The 22,599-nt window shown below is 52.7% G+C and overlaps 1 protein-coding gene across 1 annotated transcript in view; it reads left to right on the top strand.

Moving 5' to 3' along the window:
• The window catches only part of TBC1D20 (TBC1 domain family member 20), a 39,465-nt gene extending 25,667 nt beyond the window's left edge, over positions 1 to 13,798 (top strand). Inside the window, exons 5-8 of the mRNA XM_015408801.1 lie at positions 2,463 to 2,564; positions 6,570 to 6,711; positions 9,134 to 9,318; positions 10,333 to 13,798. Of these exons, the coding sequence (XP_015264287.1) occupies positions 2,463 to 2,564; positions 6,570 to 6,711; positions 9,134 to 9,318; positions 10,333 to 10,591 (688 nt within the window). The 3' untranslated portion in view covers positions 10,592 to 13,798. The remainder of the gene's footprint in view (positions 1 to 2,462; positions 2,565 to 6,569; positions 6,712 to 9,133; positions 9,319 to 10,332) is intronic.
• The last annotated feature ends 8,801 nt before the right edge of the window (positions 13,799 to 22,599 follow it).

Here is a 22,599-nt window from a genome sequence, read left to right as displayed (position 1 = left end):
GCTTCTCTTATGTTCTTCTAAGAGGGAATTGCATATGCATATAGAGCAGAGGTCCATCAGTGGCTATTAGCCACAAGGTATAGAGAGGAACTCTCAGTCTGGGGCAAGGGATGCTCTGTATTCTTGGTGCTTGGGGGGGGGGCAACAGTGTGGGGGGGGGGCTTCTAGTGTCCTGGCCCCACTGGTGGACCTCCTGATGGCACCTGGTATTTCTGGCCACTGTGTGACACAGAGTGTTGGACTGGATGGGCCTTTGGCCTGATCCAACATTGGCGTCTCTTATGTTCTTATTTATTTATTTTATTTATTCCATTCCATTTCTATCCCGCCCTCCCCGCACGCAGGCTCAGGGCGGCTTACAAGGCACAAAGTGCTATAAAACAGATAGATTAAAACAACAGAAGCTAAAAACATTGACAACTCACAGGATACGTGAAGGACTAAAATTGCGCACTCTCCATTGCATATCAGGAGGAGGTCAGAGGTCAAAAGACAGAAGGGGGACGGCACGAGCCATGATGTTCCAATTACTCATCAGCCCACTCCGGCGGTTATGCGGTGGTGGTAGTGGTGGCGGCGGCCCCTACTCAAAAGCCTGGCGGAAGAGCTCCGTCTTGCAGGCTCTGCGGAACTGTAAAAGGTCCCGCAGAGCCCTGGTCTCCTCCGGGAGCTCATTCCACCAGATAGGGGCCACCACCGAAAAGGACCTGGCCCTCGTGGTAGCTAGCCTGGCCTCTTTAGGGCCCGGGGTCACTAAACGGTGCTGTGACCCCGGCCAAAGTGCTCTTTGGGGCCTATATGGGGAAAGGCGGTCCCTCAGGTATGTCGGACCCTGGCCATGTAGGGCTTTAAAGGTGAGCACCAGCACTTTGAAGCAAATCCGGTACGCTATAGGCAGCCAGTGCAGCGCCTTCCGCACAGGTTGGATATGTTCCCATTTAGGGGCACCAAAGTCAAATAGACCCACACTATGCCTTGAATGAAAGATTGAATGTAAGATTCCTATAATAGGATTTGTTCCAGAGGAAAGACCAGAGGTCTGAAACACTTAGATATCCGGAAAAAGTGTTGACTGAAAGAGAGACCCAGATTGGCTGAATTTGGAGCAGACTGCTTTTGGGAATTTGGATAAGGATACAAGAATGTTATGGGGCTGCGGTGGCTCAAGTGGTTAAGAACCTGAGCTGCAGGCTGGAAGGTCGGTAGTTCGGCAGTTCGAGACCTGGGTGCCGCATGACGGATTGAGCTCCCGTCTCTGGCCCCAGCTCCTGCCAACCTAGCAGTTCGAAAGCAAGAAACGGCAAGTCAATCAATAGGTACCACTTTGGTGGGAAGGTAACAGCATTCCGTGCGCCTCGGCGTTTAGTCATGCCGGTCACATGACCATGGAGAAGTCTTCGGACAGCGCTGGCTCTTCGGCTTGGAAACGGAGAAGCTTGGTAAAAGGGGTGCCAGCTACACCCGGGGGAGGGCCCATCTCAGGACCGACAGTGCACTTCCCGGCTCTGATGGAGCCACTGCGTGGTGCTTTCCAGAGTTTGTTCGCAACAAGAATCAGCCAAAGAGCCTTTGGGTTTGCACCCTCCCTCCCGTACCACCCTGAGCTTTCCTCCGAGGAAAGAGACAGCGAAGTTAGAGAAAAGCTTCGACCTTTTCTGGGCAGAGTGGCACCTTACTGGCCCCCTCCTGCACCGTCCCTCCACTCTCTACAGCAACACCCTTCTTTGAGAGCCAGTTTGGTGTCGTGGTTAGGAGCGCGGACTCTAATCGGGGAGAACCGGGGTTGATTCCCCCACTCCTCCACATGCAGCTGCTGGTGTGACCTTGGGTTAGTTACAAGTTCTCTCAGAGCTGTTCTCTCAAGGGCAGTCCCCGAAAGAGCTCTCTCAGCCCCACCTACCACACAGGGTGTCTGCTGTGGGGAGGGGAAGGGAAAGGAGATTGTAAGCCGTGCTGAGACACCTTTTGGTAGTGAAGGGCGGGGTATAAATCCAAACTCTCCTCCTCTTCCTCTTCTTCCTCCTCCTCCTCCTCTTCTTCCTCCTCCTCTTCCTGTTCTTCTTCCTCTTCCTCCTCTTCCTCCTTTTCTTCCTCCTCCTCCTTTTCTTCTTCCTCCTCCTCTTCCTCTTCTTCTTCCTCTTCCTCCTCTTCCTCTTCCTCCTCCTCTTCCTCCTCCTCCTCCTCTTCCTCCTCCTCTTCTTCCTCCTCCTCTTCTTCCTCTTCCTCCTCCTCCTCCTCCACTACCACCGGCCCTCAAAACAGGGATGGTTTTGTTCAGAATTCTCCTGGGCCCTGGCAGTTCCCTCTTTCCTGGATAATCCCGCCTGGACGACGACTCGCTTTTTTTAATGCTTAGCATTGTCTGTTGCCTGTGACGAACAGGAGCAGAACACTGGCCAAGCCGGTGACTTCACCCCTGTCGTATAGTTAACGTGCCTAATCCTACCTGTATCCCCTGGCAGGGATTTCATGGACCCAACCATGGATAACACCAAGCACATCTTGAACTATCTGATGCCGATCATCGACCAGGTGAATCCAGAATTGCACGACTTCATGCAGAGGTATGTGGAGTTTACTGGGCTTTTCTCAAAGCGTCTTTTATTTAATCATTTGTTAGTCTATGTACGTATTTCAGTTGGCTTTAGAGCCTTTTATATCTCACCTGCTAACCCAGGGGTCCCCAAACCTTTTGAGCCTGTTGGGTACCTTTGCGATTCTGACACAGCATGGGGGGTGGTGCATCCACAAAATGGCTGTCATATAACGGCCGCCACAGGAGGTGGAGCTAGCCACAAAATGGCCGCCACAGCCTCCCTTCAGTGGCTCTTTGAAGGTCCTTCAGCTGTGGTGGCAGCTGCTGCCAAAGCAGTGTGTTAAAAGTCTGCACCGCCAATCAGATTTCCCGTGGCCAATCAGAAGCCTTGCTGAGCAAAAGCCACGCCTGGCCTCACTCATGTCCTAAAAACACTCGGCGGGCCCCAGGAAAGAACACTGCATTGGGGACCCACCATCAGATTCTCGATGGGTTTACAGTACGTAAAAATATTATAAAAGAGAGAAGATTATTTCGGGATTGTGTCCAAAAGCAAACGGGAAGCCTCAAAAGCCCTTTAAGTGTGTGTGTGTGTGTGTGTGTTTTTTTTTTTTTTCCTTCTCTCCGTATCAACCGTCCTCCTGGCAGCTGCAATTTGAACCAGTTGTGTAGTTTGGTGTCGTGGTTGAGTGCGCAGACTCTAATCTGGGAGAACCGGGTTTGATTCCCCACTCCTCCACTTGCACCTGGCTGGATGACTTTGGGCAAGCCGTAGTTCTGATAAGAGCTGTTCTTGAAAAAAGAGCCGTTTCTTTCAAGAGCTCTCTCAGCCCCACCTACCTCACAGGGTGTCTGTTGTGGGGAGGGGAAGGGAAAGGAGTTTGTAAGCTGCTCTGAGACTCCTTTGAGTAGTGAAGTAAATCCAGTCTCCTCCTCCAGTTTGGTGTAGTGGTTAAGTGTGTGGACTCTAATTTGGGAGAACTGGGTTTGATTTCCCACTCCTCCACTTGCACCTGGCTGGATGGCCTTGGGCCAGCCGTAGTTCTGATAAGAGCTGTTCTTGAAAAAGAGCAGTTTCTGTGAAGAGCTCTCTCAGCCCCGCCTGCCTCACAGGGTGTCTGTTGTGGGGAGGGGAACAGAAAAGGAGTTTGTAAGCCGCTCTGAGACTCCTTTGGGTGGTGAAGGACGGGGTAGAAATCCACGCTCCTCCTCCTCCTCCTCCTCCTCCTCCTCCTCCTCCTCCTCCTCTTTTCTGTGCAGTTCTCCCCTGAACTTGGATTTCTGCAGTTTCCCCTTTAAGTTTTTGACAGGAGTAGCCAAACATTGGAACCGCTTTGTGAATCTGTTGGGGGCCCCGATCTCTTAGAATCGCAGAGCGGGAAGGGGCCCGTAGAGGCCATCTAGTCCAAACCCCCCACTCTGCGGAGGGTCAGCCTAGAGCATCCCTGACCAGTGTTTGTCCAGCTGCTGCTTCAAGACTGCCAGGGAGGCCGTGGGATCAGTGATGCTGATCTCATCTACATCAGTATCTTCTATAAATAGAATTGGGAGGAATCCTGACATGGACATTTTAAAAGGCTTGTTTTCCACCTTGAGGAGCTGCGGTGACTCAAGTGGTTAAGACGCTGAACTGCAGGCTGTGGAAGGTCAGTAGTTCAGCAGTTCGAGACCCGAGTGTGTTGCATGACGGAGTGAGCTCCCGTCTCTAGTTCCAGCTGCTGCCAACCTAGCAGTTCGAAAGCAAGAAATTGCAAGTAGATAAATAGGGACCACTTCGGTGGGAAGGTAACAGCGTTCCGGGCGCCTTGGTGTTTAGTCATGCCGGCCACATGACCACGGAAACGTCTTCGGACAGCGCTGGCTCTTCGGCTTTGAAACGGAGATGAGCACCGCAACCCCAGAGTTGGATTTGACTGGCTTTCGAGCAAGGGAACCTTTACCTTTACCTTTTCCACCTTGAAAGCATCCAGGGAAGTAGACGTCGCAAACTCCTTTATGTGTTCTGTCCTTTCCTGAATTTCCTTTAAAATCTGGATGTTCTTCTTAATGTTTAACCAAAATGGAATCCTGTGTCGTTTTATTGCTGTCTGTCCTTCCTTCTGTGTGCAGAACAAGCACCTTTGTTTCCCACTGAGCTTCTGAGTGTTTCAGTTTCCAGGAGTCTGGTGTTTGGGTTCCTGCAGAAAAGTCTGCTGGGCCCGATCAGATTGAAGCCTACAATGATCCTGGTCTCTGGGCTGGCTTTGCATTGTTCACTGTCGTTTCCCCGAGTTACCCTCGTGGCACTTTCTTTCTCTTTGGCGTGGGGCCGTGGCTCAGTGGGAGAGCCTCTGCTCGGCATGCAGAGGGTCCCAGCTTCCGTCCCCGGCATCTCCAATTCAAAAGGGATCGGGTGGTAGTTGACGTGAAAGTCTTCCGCCTGAGACCCTGGAGAGCTGCTGCCAGTCTGAGTAGGCAATGCTGACCTTGATGGACTGATGGGAGCTCTGAATCTTGAAGTCTCAGACACCAAAGATCTTGCCACTCAAATCTAACTGTTTTACTGCAGAGCAACACGGTCGCCTTCTGAAACCAAGGTTTAACCGTTGTCCACATTTTGATTTGAGCAGAGGCTGAAGTCTTCATCCCCCCCCCAATCGTTAATTTACTCTTTAATTTACTCTTTAAACCGGTGGTCCCTCCCACGGTACCTGTAAGGCACCCTGGGACGTGCCGGTGTGTTTCCCAGCATCCACCCCCAACCACCCAAGCATCTCTTCCCTGCAGCGAACGACCAATCCTGTCTTTCCTCCCTTTCATCGGATGCACTTCAAAGGGAATCAGGATGCATCTTCTTTGTGTCTGCAGCAGTGTTCCCTCTAAGCTAAGTGAGTGTGAGCCAGCTCACAGTTTTCTAGCCTCTGGCTCACAATTTTTTTTCTTTGCTCAGGAAGGGAGGGCTCCAGAGCAAACTAATTTACGCTGTAGCCAAATCACTCGCTCACAACTTTAATGCCAGTAGCTCACAATGTAGAATTTCTGCTCACAAGACTCCACAGCTTAGAGGGAGCATTGGTCAGAGGGAGCATTGGTCTGCAGGGAGCACCTGCTTCGAAACTGCTGCCCCCATCCTAGGACTGTCATTGGCTTGAAAATGTTAACGTTTTGTGGAACTTCTCAATGCTGTATGATTTTTATGGCAGCCGTCTTATGACGGCTCCCTCCAGGGATCATTCCGTAGAAAAAGAGGTGCAGGAGCTCATTAGCATAACTCATTAGCATAACTTATTTGCATATGCCACACCCCATGACATCACCAGAAGTGTGTCACAAGGCAACACCCACCGCTCAGGCTCCACTGGACTATTTTGGATTGCTAGGTATGGGGGGGGGGGGAACGTGCAGATCTGTTCTCGCAGAGGAGGGAGAGATTGTACCTGAATAAAACTTGGTCTTAAAGGGGCCACTGGACTGTTTGGGGCCGGGGGGCCGGGAGGGGGGTTCTGCAGCTTACCTGGCTGCTTCTTGCTCTGACTGAGGGCTGCTGGGAGCAGGGGGTGGGGCTTGTTGCATGTGCCCGCCCCCCCGGACTCTTTACTGCCGGAGCTCTGTTCCTGTGCACTCCTGCAGGAAATTACTGCTGGCTCCCTCTAAGCTGTGGAGCTTTGTGAGCAAAAATTCTACTTGGAGAGCTCCTGGCATTAAAGCTGTGAGCGAGCGATTTGGCTGCTGCATAAATCAGTTTGCTCCGGAGCCCTCCTTCCTGAGTGAAGCCAAAAATGGGTGCGCCGGAGGCTAAAGAACTGCAAGCTGGCTCACACTCACTCAGAGGGAACAGGCCCTGGCAACCGTTTTATGGTGCTGCCAGCTGTCTGTTCTCAGAATTCCTTAAGTGCCTAAACTTGGTTGGGGGTCTTGCTTTAAACTGTTGAGTGTCAGAAGTATAATTTTGCGGTCTGTTTCCTCTGCAGAAGTGAAGGGTCAAAAGTCCAGAGCACTGAGTGGATCAGCCGACTGGGGTGGTTTGCCTGAAATGTTGTCTGTTTCTCATCAGGGCCGAAGTGGGGACCATTTTTGCTCTCAGCTGGCTGATCACCTGGTTCGGACACGTCCTCTCCGACTTCAGACACGTGGTGCGGTTGTACGATTTCTTCCTGGCGTGCCACCCGCTGATGCCAATCTACTTCGCGGCAGTGGTAAGCATCGCTCGCCAGGTCACTGAAAAAGGAATTAGTCGGATATGGTTTTGAAAAGAAATCAGGGTGTAGAGAGAGGGGGACAGGAGTAGAGATCCACCAGTGGCTATTAGACTGCAGGGGATAGATGGAACACTCTGTCTGGGGCAGGGATGCTCTGTTTTCTTTGTGCTTGGAGGGTGTGAAGAGTGGGAGGGTTTCTGGAGTTCTGGCCCTGCTGGTGGACCTGAAGGCCCCTGGGTTGGCCTGATCCAACATGGCTTCTCTTCTGTTCTTATGTCTGGGGCAGTGATGCTCTGTCTTCTTGGTGCTTGGGGGGCAAGAGTGGGAGGGCGTATGGAGTCCTGGCCCCACTGCTGGACCTCCTGATGGCCCCTGGGTTTTTGGCCACTGAGTGACACAGAGTGTTGGACTGGATGGGCCATTGGCCTGACCCAACCTTGGCTTCTCTGATGTCCTTATGTATTTTCCAAAGGCCGCTTTGCCTTCTGTGCAGCACTCCAGGCTCTGGCTTTGCAGAAGAACGAGGTTGCGTCCATAACAGACGACATCCTTTCCCCACTTTGAGCAATCACACTGCAGCAAAAAAGGCTGGAGGTGGAAGTGGCAGCCAACTTATGGTGACCTTGTAGGCAAGAGACATTCAGAGGTGGTTTGTCACTGCCTGCCTCTGCGTAGCGACCCTGGACTTCCTTGGTGGTCTCCCTCTGAGGACTAACCAGAGCCTGTCCTGCTTAGCTTCTGAAATCTGATGAGATCGGGCTACCCTGGGCTATCCGGGTCAACACCAGAGATGTTCGGCGGTGGTTTGCCCTTGCCTGTCTCTGCGTAGCGACCTCAGCCTTCCTTGGCGGTCTCCCACCCAAGGACTAACCGTGGCCGACCCTGCTTAGCTTTCCAAGATCTGATGAGATTGGGTTAGCCTGGGCCATCTCGGTCAATGCAAGAGATGTCCAGAGGTGGCTTTTGCCACTGCCTGCCTCTGCACAGCCACCCTGGACTTCCTGGTCAGTCCCCGACCCAAGTACTAACCGGGGGTCGACCCTGCTTAGATTCTCGTGGTGACCTCGTAAGAGTTATTAAGGCGTCCTTCTTGACGTGGCCCATCTCGGAGTATGTGGCCCTTGCTCATCACCGTACGATTGGGCATGTGGCATTCCCCCCCCCCTTTACAGTTGTTGGTTTTAAATAAAGCATTATGGCCGACTGAGCACATGGGTTTTAGGGTTTAAGGAAGAAGCCTCCTTGCCCTGATCTCGACTGCCCGGGCAAACCCGACCTCGTCAGATCTCGGAAGCTAAGCAGGGCCGACCCTGGCAAGTCTTTGGATGGGAGACCTCCAAAGAACACCAGGGGCGGGAAGCAGAGACAGGCTATCAAGCCACTTCTCTGAACATGCCATGGAAGCTCGCTGGGTGACCTTGGGCCCATCACAAGCTTTCAGTCTGGCCTTCCTCACAGGATAGTTGTGAGAGAACAGGAGAGGGGAGGGACCGGGGCTCAGTGGTAGAGCCTCTGCTTGGCATGCAGAAGGTCCCAGGTTCAATCCCCGGCATCTCCAGTTAAAGGACCAGGCAGTAGGTGATGGGAAAGACCTCAGCCTGAGACCCTGGAGAGCTGCAAAGAGGGGCCGTGGCTCAGTGGAAGAGCCTCTGCCTGGCATGCAGAAGGTCCCTGGTTCAATCCCCGGCATCTCCAGTTAAAAGGACCAGGCGGTAGATGATGAGAAAGACCTCAGCCTGAGACCCTGGAGAGCTGCAAAGAGGGGCTGTGGCTCAGTGGAAGAGCCTCTGCCTGGCATGCAGAAGGTCCCAGGTTCAGTCCCCGGCATCTCCAGTTAAAAGGACCAGGCAATAGGTGATGGGAAAGAGCTCAGCCTGAGACCCTAGAGAGCTGCAGAGAGGGGCCATGGCTCAGTGGCAGAGCCTCTGCTTGGCATGCGGAAGGTCCCAGGTTCAATCCCCGGCATCTCCAGTTAAAAGGACCAGGCAGTAGGTGATGGGGAAAGACCTCAGCCTGAGACCCTGGAGAGCTGCAAAGAGGGGCCGTGGCTCAGTGGCAGAGCCTCTTCCTGGCATGCAGAAGGTCCCAGGTTCAATCCCCGGCATCTCCAGCTAAAAGGACCAGGTAGGAGGTGATGGGAAAGACCTGAGACCATGGAGAGCCGCTGCTGGTCTGAGTGGACATTACTGACTCTAATGGTCCCAGAGTCTGATTCAGTCGAAGGCAGCTCCGTGTGTCCATGTGAGGAGGACCATGTTCTTAGCCACTTTGAGTTCTGACTGGGGAGAATCCTCTGCCTGGTCCGCCTCCCAGGGCTGTTGTGAGAGAAAAGCGGGATGTGTAAAAATAAAAATGCAACATGTCCTGCAATTGCACGCCCCCATAACCCGGGTCTCTGTCTGCATTCCTCCCTCTGCAGATCGTGCTCTACCGGGCCGAGGAGGTTCTGGCCTGTGAGTGCGACATGGCCTCGGTCCACCACCTCCTGTCCCAGATCCCGCAAGACCTCCCCTACGAGACCTTGATCAGTCGAGCCGGAGACCTCTTCGTTCAGTTCCCGCCGTCAGAGCTCGCCCGGGAGGCTGCTCAGCAGCAAGCGGAAAGGTGAGCAAAGCAGGCTGCATTCAGTGCCCGGTCTGCTGTCTGTACGTCGGTGGGGGTGGGGCCCCTTTCCCCACCGATCTTACAGAAGGGACATGAGCAGCGTGCCCTGGGACCCAGCGCTTGCAGCTACCTTGAAAGAGAGCCTGTTTGGTGTAGTGGTTAGGAATGCAGCAGAACCGGGTTTGATTCCCCACTCCGCCACATGCAGCAGCTGGTGTGACCCTGGGTCACTCACAAGTTCTCTCGGAGCTGTTCTCTCAGGGGCAGTCCTCAAGAGAGCTCTCTCGGCCCCACCTACCTCACAGGGTGTCTGTTGCGGGGAGGGGAAGGGAAAGGAGTTTGTAAGCCGCTCTGAGACGCCTTCGGGTAGTGAAGGGCGGGGTATGAATCCAATCTCCCCCCCCCCTTTATCTTATTGTAATATGTATTAAAGTTACGCGTACCTCAGTATTGTTTGACCTCTGAAGAAGGCCCCAATAGGGCAGAAACGTGTCAGGCCATGTGTATCGGCCCGTGTGTTTAGGCCCGTTTGAGGTTTTTTTACGAGGCTTTCATTGGGCCCTTGTATGTTTTTAACTGTCTTTCAAATAAATACATGTATTTTTGTATATTATAAGTTTCAACTAGGTTTTTAATACTGGCCGTTTATCCGACTTCTTTCTCACCCTTTTGGTCCTGTTGGTCTGCCGTAGAAGAGTTAGGCTTGGGTTCAGTAGCTGCCTAGAGACCCAGCAAGATTTTCAGGGCAGTAGCTTTCGGAAGTCGTTCTTCCCAACGAGGATATCCAACGACGGGAGCTTTGTCTCTCGAAAACTCATGCCACGAAAATTTTGTTGGTCTCCGAGGTGCTACCAGACTCGAACCCTGCTCCTCAGAGCACTCCCCGTAAACCGGCCCGTTGGCCTTTTGCTCTAAGCCCAGAGATTCCCCCTCCTTGACGCTTGTCTCTCCACAACCTTTTGGGGGTGCGACTCGATGTGACCCCGCCTCCCCTCCCTTCTTGTTCCCACGCAGAACGGCCGCCTCCACCTTCAAAGACTTCGAGCTGGCCTCGGCCCAGCAGCGGCCGGACACCGTCCTGCGGCAGCGCTTCCGGGAGCGGCTGCGGGCGGAGGAGCGGGCCAAGGCGCTCCTGACGACGAAACCGAGGACCAACCGCTTCGTCAAGCTGGCCGTGATGGGGCTGACGGTGGCCCTGGGGGCAGCAGCCCTGGCGGTGGTGAAGAGCGCCCTGGAGTGGGCCCCCAAGTTCGAACTGCAGATATTCCCCTGAGAGCCTGGTGTGTGCGTGGGGGGGGGGGAAGAGGAGACGGCCCCCGTCTCGCACGCGGCATCGCGTCCCACCGGCGGAGGGCGGACGGATCCGAAGGAAGGCGCTCCAAAGCATCTCACTCCCCCCCGCTCTCCAACGCTCGCCTTGCTCCGCAGGCCTCCCCGAGCACCCCTCTGGGAAAGACGGAAAGGATCGCCTGCTATCGCTGCAAGACTGCAGAGCCTCGATTTCTGCTCTGCTCCTTGCCCAGTTGATGGCACCGCCCACCCAGGCAGCGGCTGGGCACGTTGGCACTCCAGGTATCCCATTTCCTCCCTCCCACAGTTCGATGGAACGGGAAGCAAATCAAGAGTGGGTGTTTTCCAGGGACTCTGTCGGTTGCTTCTGCAGCGTGAGTGACAGTGGGGTGTGACTGGAGCACGCTTGAAGGATCCTCCCCCTGTTCTCCCCGCACGCCTGTTCCGTTATTGGCATTCCCAACCGTAGAACACGGCAGGCAGTTTCTATCAAGGCGGGGCAGCCCCCCCATGGCGGTCTGCGGCCGACAGCTCCCGTGTCGCTCCCTCTCCCGTAAGGACGGTCCGCAGCACACGGCCCCGTTCGATTCTGCCGAAACAGGTCGCCGTCTTCCGGCCGCACCCCGCGCCAGCAGCTCCTCTCGGCCAGGAAAAGCTCGCATCTGGCGTGAGGACCGATCGGCGCCTTCAGACGTCTTTTCACTGCAGCTCTTTGAGTTAGGTTCTGCGGCTACCTTATTGATTCAGAAACTGCCTTACGGGATAAAGGGGGAGGGGGAGTCTTCCAGCTAAGGAAATCAAACCGCGGTGGGAAACTCCTTAAAAGTCTTTTCCCCCGCTCCCCGAAACAAACTGCGCGTTGCCCGGCTGGGCGCTGTGAGTGAAGGGAAACCCCCCCCCCCAAAAGCTGCACTCGTAACTCCGCGACCCGACTGTCCCATCGATAACACGCACACACACCCCGACACACGCAAACCTCTACCTCCTTCCTCTGCCTAAAGACCCTTTCACAAGTGTCCTTATCTAACCTGCAAACCACTGACGTTGTCTTCTCTGAGAAGGACCCTTGCTTTGGCCGTCTGTGACCCCCGAGCAGCCTCGCCGGGCGGTTGTGGATGCCCAGCCGCGGTTGGGTGTGAAAGGCAGCGAGGCCGTGCTTTCTCACCAGCCTGGGCCAAGTCCTTTCGTCCAGCAGCTTCCGGCCAGGGGGATGAGAAGGAGAGGATGGCCGTCTTTTAGAAGTGGCCGCTGCCCGTGTAAGTTGCTGTGCCTGGAGCTTATCATGACGTGCCCACTAGGAAAGGTGCATGCATTTCTTTGGAACCCTTGTCTGGCTTGTTCAGCGCACTGAACTCTGTGGCGCTTTGGGATTTGCGTCTGCGACACGAAAGGCCAAAGAACCGTGTGGGGGGGGGCTTCTGCTCGCTAGGTCTCCTTGCCGCGCCAACGACCGACCCAAGAAGAAACTCTCTCTATCCCCGTGGGTGGATTGTGGCTGCTGTTCCCAGAAAGGCACGGTCTCTTCTTCCAAGTTTCTGAGACGCCAACCGTTACTGTGTGCGCCTATTACAGGAAGACACGCGGCTCCGCCCTGGCCGCCACAGGTCCAGGAGCACCCGGGGCAGCGTGGCCTCCGAAGAAAAGGGTAGGCGTGGGGGGTGGGGTGCCCGTTCGTGGGGTGAGTGGCAGAGCAGAATAACCGGGGAGGGCGGCTTCGGGGAGGGACGCTCCGCGGGCCTCGGGTGGCGAAAGGTCTGCACAGAAGTTGCCGGAAGGGAGAATCGCGGAATGTTATCTTGCCGAGCAGCGTGTGAAAAATCTGGGCCAGAGACCTTCCCATCCCCGTCCGGCCTTTGCCGAGAAATGACCTCTCAGCCGCGGGCGACCGCTCACCTTTTGAGGCACCAGGACAGAGAGAGGCTTCGGTGCGACGCTTTCGTCCTCCACCGCAGGGCTGGCATTTGTCTTGTCGGCACAGGACGGGAAGACACCCCTTCCTCCCTGCTGCGGCGTGAAAGCAAGACAAAAAGCCAAATCTTAGCGGGCTGAGAAATTACTCTGTGGCTGAGCCGAAAGGGAAGTGAAACCCCGGGCAGGAGAGGGGAGGGGAGGAATCCTCTTGTCATCGTCAGCCTCTGTTGTAAGCTGAAATCCTCTGGGATGGTTTATACATAGCTAGCAGAGTCTCCTGGGGGGGGGGCGTTTTCACCCCCGGTCCACTTCAGGCACCCCCCCGCCTCGCTCATCCCATCGACCACACCCCCCCTTTACCCCTTGATTCCGTGGGTCTTAGAGACCAGCGCAAAGAGGACGCTGGCTCAGACGTTCCGCGGGTCTGGAGAAAGGCTGGGAAACACCTTCCCTGTGAGCAGGGAAGGCGGACCATCCTATCGGTGATGGATTCTTCACGGGCTGGCGAACCTGACAGCCGCATGACCCAGCCCCTCTGTTGCACTGTGACGAGAGCACATGTGCCCCTGGGGCTGTGGCCTTCACACCGTTGCAGGTTCCCCTTGCCTCCTTTTGCCACGAAGGCAGCGTCCCGGTCACTGGAACTTTGCACAGACCCCCCTCAGTGGCTCAGTCCCGTGGGTGCGAATTGAATGGTTACCGTATCCCACCCTCTAGCCACAGAGGTACGGCTGGGAGTGGCCCGGTGCGGCTGGAGAACTCCAGCCCAACTTGCCGCACCAGCCTTGTGTCGGGGCCTCCCACTGGTTAACAGCCCCCCCCTTTTTAAGAAGTCTCCCGCCGGCAGCACAAAACAAGAGATTTTATCAAGCCCTTTGTCGGGTGCCGTATGCGGCTGGTCGGCTGCATTCGGCGTGGCGAGCCACGAGTCGCGTAAACCTGACAGTCGCGGGGCAAATCCGTAGCACAGGTGTGCTGTGCTACCCAGAGGAGAGAGAACATTTTGGGTGGTGGGGCGTCGTAGAAAGAGTGGCTTCCCAAATCAGTAAAGGCCGGTGAGAATGACGTGGGACTCCGGTGGAGGGGGGTGGGATATACGGTCAGGGACTGGCCCTCTCTTTCACTTTTCCATCTTTGGGGGGGGGAACACACCAGTTGCCCCTCCCTCGTCAGAGAGTTACTTGGTGGGTAGCTGACTCCGTGTAAAGGTTTATACATATGTATGTAAGATGCAGATTTGTACAGGGCCTGTAATTGTGTAAAAATAAATGCTAATTATACCCAGTTACTAAAATGCGTGTGAAGATCTGTGTTTCTCCAGCCAGGACACACATGAAGCTGCCTTCTACTGAGTCAGACCCTCGGTCCATCACGGTCAGTATTGCCTACTCAGACCGGCAGCTGCTCTCCAGGGTCTCAGGTGGAGGTCTTTCCCATCACCTCCTGCCTGGTCATCTTCTAACTGGAGATGCCTGGGACCTTCTGCATGCAAAACAGAGACTCCTCTACTTCCCCCCCCCCCCAAAACACACGATAGACAGAGCATCAGTGCCACAGACAGAGTGGTCCCTCTATACCAGGGGTGGCCAAACTTGCTTAACGTAAAAGCCACACAGAATAAACATCAGATGTTTGAGAGCCGCAAGACTCTCAACAAATATTACAGACAGGTCATTTAGTAGAAAAAGAGGTGCCGGAGCTCATTAGCATAACTTATTAGCATAATTTATTTGCTAGTGCCACACCCCGACATCACCAGGAGTGTGTCAGAAGGCAACACCCCCCGCTCAGGCTCCACTGGACTGTTTTGGACTGCTAGCTTTTGGGGGGGGGGAACGTGCAGAGTTAAAATCCATTCATCAGTAAACTTGAATGAGATAATCTTTACACAAAATCAGCTACTTTAACTCTACTTATTCACTTTTTCATCTTTTGAGCCAAAATTGCTTCCCTGAGGTTAAGTTGTCTCACTTGTAGTCTTCTTGGGGTTTTGATGCTCCAGACTTCTCTGCCCACATGGCAGTCAGCCCAGTTTTATTGTGATCTTTCCTAAAACACTGCAGCAAAGCAAGTTTGGAGAAGACAGCAGAACCTGAGTAATGCCTGGAAGCACCACAATGCTGTAAGGAGGCAGGAAAAAAATGGGATGGGCTCAGAAACAGGAGGGAGCCAAGTCAGATGCAGGAGGGAGAAAAAGCAGACAAAGGCGAGCCAAAGTTCTTGCAGGACTCACCCCATTGAGGCTGCTGCTGCTGGTTGGGAATGAGGTGCACCTCCCAGGTGGTGGCTGGAGATTTCCTGGGATTACAACTGGTCTCCAGGTGACCGAGATCAGTTCCCCTGGAGAAAACAGCTGCTCTGGAGGGTGGACTCCATGGCACTCTACCCTGCTGAGGCCCCTCCCCTCCCCAAACCCCGCCCTCCTCAAGCTCCACCCCCAAAATACCCAGGTATTTCTGAACCTGGAACTGGCAACCCTTGACTGGCCACCGTTGATCAGAAGAGAACTTTCTTTGTGCAAACGGTTGTCGAAAATATTGTTCATTGTTGAAAACATTAGGGCAGGAGGCTATTTATACACTTTTCACTGTATATTGAAGGTTATACACGTGAGGAAGCTGTATTCTCTCACTATGGCTGCATCAACAAAGACTTTCTTCCTCTATCTAGACTTCCCCAAGGCAGCGTTTTGCTTTTCAGAGCACCCAGACAAAGTGGTCGGGGTTGCCAGCCTCCAGGTGGGGCCTGGAGATCTCCCAGAATAACTACTGATCTCTAGATGATAGAGATAATTTCCCCTGGAGAAACTGGCTGCTTTGGAGGGTGGGATTGTGCCCTACCGAGGTCCTGCTGCTCCCCAAACCCTGCTCTCCCCAGGCTCCACCCTCTCCCAAAGGTTGGCAACCCTAAATGACATCCGTTAATCGTCCACTTTCCAAGTTTCCCCTGTCTTTAATTCTGTCTTTCTCAGACCTGGTTTAGTGTGATCTTTCTGGAAAGAACACGGTACCAAGTACAGGAGAACATAAGAAATTAAGGGAAGCCATGTTGGATCAAGCCAATAGCCCATCCAGTCCAACACTCTGGGTCACGCAGTGGCCAAAAGCCAGGTGCCATCGGGAGGTCCACTAGCGGGGCCAGAACTCCAGAAGCCCCCCCACTGTGCCCCCCCAAGCACCAAGAAGACAGCGCAACGGTGCCCCTAACAGTGGCCAGCCAGAAGTGCCAACTTTCTAGAGAGCTTGCCAGGGCAGCCAGCCACCAGGTGAGGCCTGGAGACCTCCTGGAATCACTACTGATCTCCAGACAACAGAAACGAAGACCCCTAGCTGCCATCGTCTCCTGGTTTTTAAGCCAGAGGTGTGGAGCAGTGTTCCCTCTAAGCTGAGTTAGTGTGAGCCAGCTCACAGTTCTTTAGCTTCCGGCTCTCACGTCTTTGTCTCGGCTCAGGAAGGAGGGCTCCCGAGCAAACTGATTTAGGCAGCAGCCAAATCGCTGGCCCACAGCTTTAACGCCAGTAGCTCACAAAGTGGAATTTTTGCTCACAAGACGCCAGAGCTTAGAGGGAGCATTGGTTTGGAGTTGCACTAAATTTTCCAACAGCCCACATGCAAAGATTAGTGCACTAGCTGTGAGGGAGCGCAAAGTTGGTGTTGTCACCATACATAGACTGGGACGTGTGTGTGTGTGTGTGTGTGGTGGGTTGCATTAACACTTCGTCTATTTCGGTTTTCTGGAATTGGAAACATCGACCTGAGCCTGAGCCCGAGAGAGGAAAAACTGAAGCGTGCATAGTGAATGCTGCTTCAGTTCCTTATTTAGGTTCCTCACCATTAAAACCAAATTAAGAGAAAGCCAGTGTGGTATGGTGCTTACAGCATCGACCTAGGATCTGGAAGACCCAGGTTCGATTTCTCACTCTGTGAAATAAGCCTGGTGAGTGACCTTGGACCAGTCACACACTCCCAGCCTAACCTGTCTCACAGGCAGGGTTGCCAACTCCAGGTTAGAAAATTCCTGGAGATTTGGGAGTAGGGAAGGAACCTCGGTGGGATATAATGCCACAGAGTCCATCCTTAGAAGCTGCCTTTTTCTCCAGGGGAACTGATCTCTATTGTTTGGGGATCAGTTGTAATTCCAGGGGATCTCCAGGCCGCACCCAGAAGGTGGATATAATGGAGAAAGGTAAAAAGGTGAAGGTTTCCCTTGCTCGAAAGCCAGTCGAATCCGACTCCGTTTCCAAGCCGAAGAGCCAGCGCTGTCCGAAGACATTTCTGTGGTCATGTGGCCGGCACAACTAAACGCTGAGGGGCACGGAATGCCATTACCTTCCCATTGAAGTGGTACCTATTTATCTACTTGCAATTTCTTGCTTTCGAACTGCTAGGTTGGCAGGAGCTGGGGCCAGAGACGGGAGCTCACTCCGTCATGTGGCACTCGGGTCTCCAACTGCTGAACTACAGACCTTCCAGTCTGCAGCTCAGTGTCTTCACCTCTGAGCCACCACGGCTCCTAATGGAGAAAGGGGAGACTGTTATAAGCTGCTTCGGATCCCCCGTGGGGAGAAATGTGGGGCATTTAAGCAGACTGGTGACGTGACCTCATTCTACTCTCCCAAATCCTGTGAGGTTAGCCAGGCGGACGCAACGCAGTCGTGACCTTGTAACATCCAAATCCGCACCCGCCCAGCCTCAGAGAGAACAAAAATAAACGCCCCCCTGCAGGAGCGTGCAGCAACAGCTTATCAAATACCCGTTTATTGGAAGAAAACATGGAAAGATCTGGGCCGAGCCTGCGCGGTTTGTAGTGAAGCCAGGCCCGGCAAGCCTGATTCTTAATGCACAGCGTAGGGTAAGGCAACCCCTCTGTCCTGGAGCCACAGCCAACCAAGCCACCCCTTGGCCGGCAGCTCCCTTGGTTGCTAGCGGGCCTGGAAGCAATGCAGAGCATAATGCTGCTTAGGTGGGGGGGGGTCCTGTGAGGTTAGCCAGGCGGACGCAACGCAGTCGTGACCTTGTAACATCCAAATCCGCACCCGCCCAGCCTCAGAGAGAACAAAAATAAACGTCCCCCTGCAGGAGCGTGCAGCAACAGCTTATCAAATACCCGTTTATTGGAAGAAAACATGGAAAGATCTGGGCCGAGCCAGCGTGGTTTGTAGTGAAGCCAGGCCCGGCAAGCCTGATTCTTAATGCACAGCGTAGGGTAAGGCAAACCCTTTGTCCTGGAGCCACAGCCAACCAATCCACCCCTTGGCCGGCAGCTCCCTCAGTTGCTAGCAGGCCTGGAAGCAATGCGGAGCATAATGCTGCTTAGGTGGGGGGGGGGAGGAAGAAACCCTGTTAGTCCTTGACAAACGCGGGAGCTAGACGATGTCACTGGTAGAAGCCCCGGACTCCCTTCAGGCCAGCTGCCACGAGGAAGTATCCTTGCAATCCGAACGTAACATCCATCGAGGCGGGCGCCAGCCTCCGCTCCCCATCCCGAGTCGAAATGCGGGAGATGTGTCCTTCTACAGAGGAGGACTCGGCTGCCGTCTGAGCCCAGAGACCTCCAAAGGCTTCGATGGGCTGTAGGCTGCCGTCTGAGCCCAGAGATCTCCAAAGGCTTCGATGGACTGTAGGCTGCCGTCTGAGCCCAGAGATCTCCAAAGGCTTCGATGGGCTGTAGGCTGCCATCTGAGTCCAGAGATCTCCAAAGGCTTCGATGGACTGTAGGCTGCCGTCTGAGCCCAGAGATCTCCAAAGGCTTCGATGGGCTGTAGGCTGCCGTCTGAGCCCAAAGATGCTTCGATGGACTGTAGGCTGCCGTCTGAGCCCAGAGATCTCCAAAGGCTTCGATGGGCTGTAGGCTGCCGTCTGAGCCCAGAGATCTCCAAAGGCTTCGATGGACTGTAGGCCGCCATCTGAGTCCAGAGATCTCCAAAGGCTTCGATGGACTGTAGGCGGCAAGCCCAGAGGTCTGGGCTGGCCTTTATCCCGCCAAGCCAGGGAGCCCAGAGTTCAGCGTTCTCTTTTTTTCCCCTCCCGATCAATGACAGTTGTGGCAGTTGGGGTGGCACGGAGCTCCGTTCAGCCTGCAGCGGCAGCCGCCGCTGGTATCGCCAGAGCCCTGGAAGGAACGAGGACAAAAGAAAGTGAAGTGGGAGCAAGGAAGCGGCAGAGAAGGCATGATGGACTATCTCAGGGGCGGCCAAACTTGCTTAACGTAAGAGCCACATAGAATAAATGTCAGATGTTTGAGAGCCCCAAGACATGAACAAATATCACAGACACGTTTCTATTGAAAAATATGCAGATTTGCTTTTTATTAAGATTAAAGGAGACTGCCAAAAACAAAAGGGGTACAAACAGATATTGATAATGACATTTGTCTGCTAATGATCTTTACTTGTATAAGAGAGAGAGAAAGAGAGAGAGAGGTGGAAAGAAATAATAAAAGGTGGAAATGAAAGAGTAAGAGAGAGAAACAAAGAAAGCAAATAGATGGAGGGAGGGAGGGTCAAGGAAGGAAGAGAGAAAGGAAGGAAGGGAGAAAGACAGAAAAAGAGAAAGATAGCAAATAGATGGGGGGAGGGATGAAGGGGGAAAGAGAAAGAGAGAAAACAAAAAAGCAAATAGATGGAGGAGGGAGGGGAGGGAGCGAGGAAGAGAGAGAGAAAGCAAATAGATGGGGAGGATGGAAGGAAGAGAGAGAGAGAGGAAGAAAGCAAATAGATGAGGGAGGGGGAAGAAGGAAAAGTGAGAAAGGAAGGAAAGGAGAAAGAGAGAGAAAAGTGAAAAGAGGTGGAAAGAAAGCAAATAGATGGGAACGGGTTTGAGGAAGGGGAAAAGAGATAGAGGTGGAAAACAAGAAAATAAATGGGGGGGAGAGGTGGAAAGAAAGCAACTTTAAGTGTGTTCTCCAGCACTGCCCCCCCCCCGCCCCCATGCCAGCTAGTTTGGCTTGGAGAAGGGATTTGAAAAGATCAATGCCTTCTCCAATCTGTCCAGTGGGGGGGGGAGGCTTTGAGAACACATTTAAAGTTTAAGTTGCTTTCTTTCTCTCCTGCTTTTTTTCTCTCCCCCCCCCATCCTACCCAGGGAGGGGAACACTGGCTGGGGAAGGGAAGACCGATCGGAGAGATATACCTCCCCTTCGCTTCCCCAGTTGCCCTCCCGGGAGCCATGCAATATGTGTGAAAGAGCCGCATGTGGCTCCCGAGCCACAGTTTGGCCACCCCTGGACTATCTCTTTCTCTTGGAGCTGTCTGAACGGGAGCTGAGAATGATCCGGAGACGGAGGGGAGACAACCAAGGCCCAGGTTCTAGGAGAGGCCCAGGGGCAGAAAACAAAAGAGGAAAGGAAGCAGCCAAAGAAGGAAATGAGCCAGACATGGGAGGGGAGGAAATGTATGGCACAGGGCGGGCACTGACCAGATGGAAATATAACCTGTGGCTCGGTAATGCTACAAACACGGAAAGTAGACTATAAACTGGTCTGGTGGTGTGATTCTTGAATTTTACATCATGGAGGAGCAAAACCAGGGAGTTCCCAAAAGGCCCAGGAGTTCAGAAGCAGAACTGGCTTTTATTTATTTATTTGTTTGTTTGCATTTAAATCCCGCCCATCCCATGGGCGGGCTCAGGGCAGGTAACATCATTGAAATAAATACAATTTCAATTTAAAACATTAAAACACAATAACAATGGGTACAGCTTGGAAGAGCATAAGTTGGCTATAAAATTCTGGCCTGATGGTACGATGGGTTAAAGGCCAGATGTCGGTGGTCAGGAGACAGGTGGTGACAACCACCTCGGGGAGGCCACATAGAGATGTCCACTGCCTCAACCGAAGGCCTGGCGGAAGAGATCCGTCTCGCAGGCCCTGTGGAATTGAAGGAGATCCCTATGCAGGGCCCTGGTCTCAGTAGAGAGTGTGTTCCACCAGGAACGAGAAAGCCCTGGCCGAGGCAAGACGGGCGTCCTTCCGGCCAGGGACCACCAGGAAATGTTGATCTTTTGAGCGTAACACTCTTTGAGCCATATATGGGAAGAGGCAGTCCCTTCTGGAAAAAGATTGGGAACTCCTGCCCGAGACCAGACCTCCAGAGACACAAACTGGGTTTTCACATTCCTCCCCCCTTCCCCAGAAGCCCAAACTCTCCCTAGAAGCTGAAATGACTCGACTGAGGTACCGTACTTCGGTCACATCGTGAGAAGACAACGGTCCCTGCAAAAGACCCTAGAAGCTGAAATGACTTGACTGAGGCACCGTACCTCAGTCACATCGTGAGAAGACAACGGTCCCTGCAAAAGACCCTAGAAGCTGAAATGACTCGACTGAGGTACCGTACTTCGGTCACATCGTGAGAAGACAACGGTCCCTGCAAAAGACCTTTAAGACCAACAAAGTTTTATTCAAGGTATGAGCTTTCGTGTGAATAAAACCTTATCGGTCTGAAAAGTGCTACCGGACTCAAACTCTGTTCTGCTGTTTCAGACCGACGCAGCTGCCCACCTGGATTTGAAGGCAGCAGGAGAAGAGGAAGACCCAACATGAGATGGATGGACTCAATCAAGGGAACCACAAAGGCCCTCCGTTTGCAATACTCAAGCAAGGCTGTTAAGGACAGGATGTTTTGAAGTACATTAATTCACAGAGCCACTGTAATGATTTCTTGTTTTGGTGTGTGTGAGGAATTTCAGACAGACGATATAATCCGGAAGAGGAACGGTTCCCAGATCCAGCTCTTTACCGGAAGGGGAAAGCCATGTGTGAAATGGCAGCCCTATACCGGTTTACTCCATGATGGATCAAAAACAGCTTCAAAACGGGTTAAAAAGGGTAATGTGAAATTCCTCAACGTTTCTTTGAATGTTTAGTTTTACTGCAGTAATGTAAGGAGAGTGATAGAGGGAGACAAGTGTGATGTGACTGGCTGATGACTGAGAGAGTGATAGGAGAGATGTCTATATGTGTTCAGTGTGTTCATGAAGGGACAAGTGTGGAGAGTTTTGTGAGAGTCTGTGTGACAGCGGAAGCAGTTGGAGTTTAGTTAGCCTGTGTGGCTATATATAAGAGATTTTAGCCTGTGTGGCTATATATGAGCCAGAGAGTTCAGCCTGTGTGGCTATATATGAGAGAGAGAGACAGAGAAGCCTGTTAGAGTTGAGTTTGGTCTACGAGAGACTCTGCGTGATGCCAGGCTTTGTCAGTTATATTTTCTTTCTTCAAAAAAACCAGTTCAATTATTGGCCTCCTAATTCCATTGCCTCTTCTAAGAAAGCCTTGATTATTACCCTTTTAACAGCAGCAAAAACAACGGTGGCTCAATTTTGGAAAGATCCAGCTTCTCCTCCGATTTCATTATGGTACTCGAAAGTCTGGGATTACTTCATAATGGATAAGATCTCTACAGGTATTAATGTTCAAGATCCCTATAAAGCTTATTTGTTTGTTTTTTTAAATAAATGGGGATCGGTATTAGAAAATATAGATAAGAATCCTATTAGTAAGTCTTCATTTACTAACCATGAATATTACGATATGATGAAGTTGCCTTGATAAAGTACAACAAGAAATGGCAGTTTGTTGGTTTGTTAAAATATGAATGTATTTAGTTGATGTTTTAATGTGAAGAACAGTTTGTAAAACCAAAATAATTGTTGTTATGGTGTTTATATGAAAAAATAAAATAAAAATTGTTTTGAAGGGAAAAAAAGTTCAAAAATACCCAGAAATCTATTTTGTTCTTTATTAAAGAAATCATTCTTTGTTTAAACTTATCCCAGCAATCAGAACAGTCCTTCCTCAGGGCCACATAGCCCTCTGAAGTGCCCAGACACTGGGTCATTCTACCAAAAGAGAAAGGTTTGGAATTTTTAATTCCTGGTGGCAGCAGAAGTAAGCGAGGATGCCACAGTCACCCTTAAGTCAGAAGCGACTTAATGGCGCACACACACACACACAATCAGGTCTCACAGCATTAAAGGCGTGAGTGCTGCTGGAAAGAAGAGCCCATTTGTAAGAGAGGGGTATCGCCTGCAGGACAGGAGAGGCCAGGGGCCGTCAGTTTATAAGAACATAAGAACATAAGAG

Source organism: Gekko japonicus, unplaced genomic scaffold, assembly GCF_001447785.1.
Source record: "Gekko japonicus isolate JY-2015 unplaced genomic scaffold, Gekko_japonicus_V1.1 scaffold3456, whole genome shotgun sequence".
In the NCBI taxonomy this organism is placed as follows: Eukaryota; Metazoa; Chordata; class Lepidosauria; order Squamata; family Gekkonidae; genus Gekko; species Gekko japonicus.
Note: the sequence above shows the minus strand (reverse complement) of the source record. Positions and strands in the feature narration are given on the sequence as shown.